Raw genomic sequence first — 2,289 nt, 5'->3', positions numbered from 1 at the left:
ATGACAGGTGGGGCCCTTTTTTGCGTACGTGGCACCGTCGGCCGTCCCGACAGCCGTTAGATGGCGTTTGACGGCGCCGTATGCCTCTGTTTGATGGACCGGTCAAAAGACTGGTCGGTGCTGCCCCCACTCCCCACTCCCCACTCTGTCTTGCTGCTCTCTCGCTCACTCCTCCTATGTCTTGCTCCTCTGCTTTGCTCGCCGCACCCGCAGCCGCGTCGTCGCACCCGTCGCCGCGCCCCCGCCGCGTCGCCATGGTGTCCTGGAGCGATGGGTCCGATAGCAGCGAGCACACCGTGGAGTACGTCAGCTCTGGTTCTGACGACGGCAGAATTAAGGTAAGTTCAGATTTTTAGGGTTAGGGTTTGTGATTTGGGGGATTTCTTGAATGAGCTTGTTTGCTGACATGTGGATCAAATCTCTGGTATTCCTATGCACTACAGATCCCTGCTACCACTGAAGACTCCGATTTCGAGGGACCTGAAACGGAGTTGCTTGTTCTCTGCAATGAACATTGGAATGCCGCAGAAAGGCGTGTTGCTTTCGAAGGAATCCACACTGGCAGGAGGTTTCTTTGCTGTGCTGAGAAGGTATATTGTGATTTGTTTTCTCTGGATCTGCCTTTGTTTGTGATGTGCCTGTGTTTTCTCTGGATCTGTACTGTGGTGGCAGGCATTGCAGTTTAGTGTTAGGTTTAGTTGTATTGTTTAGTTAGGAAAGTGGATCAAAAGCAATTGCTTACTCTGGCAGCATCTTTTCCTCTTGGTCTGGCAACATTGTTAAGTTAGGTCACTTTGTTTAGTGTAGCATGCTATAAATAATTTAAGACAGAATATGCATGGGTTACTGGAGCAGGACAGAGGATGCAACTTGTTTAGTATGACATGTTAGGTCATTTGATTGATTATGTTTACTTTATAGCAGGACAACATTTTTTAAGTAGCATGAGGACATGTTTAAGTAGCAAGCTCAAGCTCTGAATTTGATGATAGTAATTAAATAGTGTTGCTTGGAAGCATTCTAATGTTTTTTTATATTAATTCTAATTTTGTTCAGGAAGGTAGAAACTGTGGATTAGTTGAATGGATTGATCCAGCTTGGCCCAACACCCTTGAGAATGCATTAGCCAACTTATGGTTTATGTATGAACAAAGTAGGAGAGACATGACTGAGGAAAATCTTTTGCATTCATTTGCTGTTCATGACTTGACACAAGAGAAGAAGAAGCTGCAGGAGAGCTATGAGAAGTTGGTTGAAGATGTGAATGGACTTTTGGATGCTCAGGAAAGGAGGGCAGAGGTAGAAAGGAAAGATCTTGAAACCAACAAGCTTCAGGAGAAGTATGACATGGTTAAGAACCTAGCAGCTGCTCAACCAAATGTCATTAGGAACATGAAGCTCAAGCTAGCTGAAGAGAGGAAGAACTTGCAGAACCACATTGATGAGTTGAAGAAGACAGTTGAAGAGAGCAATGTGAAGCTGCAGGGAGTGAAGGCCATCATAAATGGATAAGCAGGTGGTTCTGGAAGAGAAGAATGGGCAATATCATTTGGCATTTGCTGACCTTTTGCAGAGTGTGGTTTGGCATTTGCTGTAATGATGGTAGATTAAATTCTCTGAACTATGAGTACTTCTGAACTATGGTGATGTAATGTAGTAATCTTCAACTATGATTATGTATGGATTTGAACTATTGCGAAATGTGGTGGTATTTGGAGGTGCTGAATGTGATCTTAAGTAAGATGCTTGCAAATTGATGATTGTGATCTTAAGTATGTTTCTATGCAACTGGTGTTTTTTATTGACCTTGAGGCATCAAGTAGGCTCACTTAGGTTTATTGGCTTTTTATCGACCCGAGGCATCAACTAGGCTCAATTAGGTTTTTTTGGCTTTTTATGGACCCCGAGGCATCAACTAGGCTCACTTACTGTTTTTTTGGCTTTTTATCGACCTCGAGGCATCAAGTAGGCTCACTTAGGGTTTTTTGGCTTTTTATCGACCTCGAGGCATCAACTAGGCTCACTTAGGGTTTTTAGGCTTTTTATCGACCTCGAGGCATCAAGTAGGCTCACTTAGGGTTTTTAGGGTTTTTATCGACCTCGAGGCATCAAGTAAGCTTTTTTGGCTTTTTATCGACGTCGAGGCATCAAGTAGGCTCACTTAGGTTTATTGGCTTTTTATCGACCCCGAGGCATCAAGTAGGCTCACTTAGGGTTTTTTGGCTTTTTATCGACCTCGAGGCATCAACTAGGCTCACTTAGGGTTTTTTGGCTTTTTACCGACCTCGA

At 44.1% G+C, this 2,289-nt stretch overlaps 1 protein-coding gene across 1 annotated transcript; it reads left to right on the top strand.

Moving 5' to 3' along the window:
* The first annotated feature begins 251 nt into the window (after window positions 1-251).
* Window positions 252-1,512, top strand: LOC147966758 (uncharacterized). The gene is made up of 3 exons (XM_087527379.1): window positions 252-338; window positions 444-590; window positions 1,057-1,512. The coding sequence occupies exons 1-3, from the start codon at window positions 255-257 to the stop codon at window positions 1,510-1,512; spliced, it is 687 nt and encodes a 228-aa protein (XP_087383505.1). The 5' UTR covers window positions 252-254.
* The last annotated feature ends 777 nt before the right edge of the window (window positions 1,513-2,289 follow it).

The sequence above is a fragment of the Triticum urartu genome, chromosome 6A (genome assembly GCF_056163025.1).
Source record: "Triticum urartu cultivar PI428250 chromosome 6A, HENAU_Tu73, whole genome shotgun sequence".
NCBI classification, from domain to species: domain Eukaryota; kingdom Viridiplantae; phylum Streptophyta; class Magnoliopsida; order Poales; family Poaceae; genus Triticum; species Triticum urartu.
This window is presented reverse-complemented; position numbering and strand designations above follow the sequence as displayed.

What these genes read in the sequence shown, in the direction of transcription:
- LOC147966758 (XM_087527379.1), top strand. Translation starts at nt 255, where the DNA reads ATGGTGTCCTGGAGCGATGGGTCCGATAGCAGCGAGCACACCGTGGAG. An exon ending in CTGACGACGGCAGAATTAAG is followed by an intron (nt 339 to 443) that starts GTAAGTTCAGAT and finishes TATGCACTACAG; the next exon opens with ATCCCTGCTACCACTGAAGA. An exon ending in TTCTTTGCTGTGCTGAGAAG is followed by an intron (nt 591 to 1,056) that starts GTATATTGTGAT and finishes AATTTTGTTCAG; the next exon opens with GAAGGTAGAAACTGTGGATT.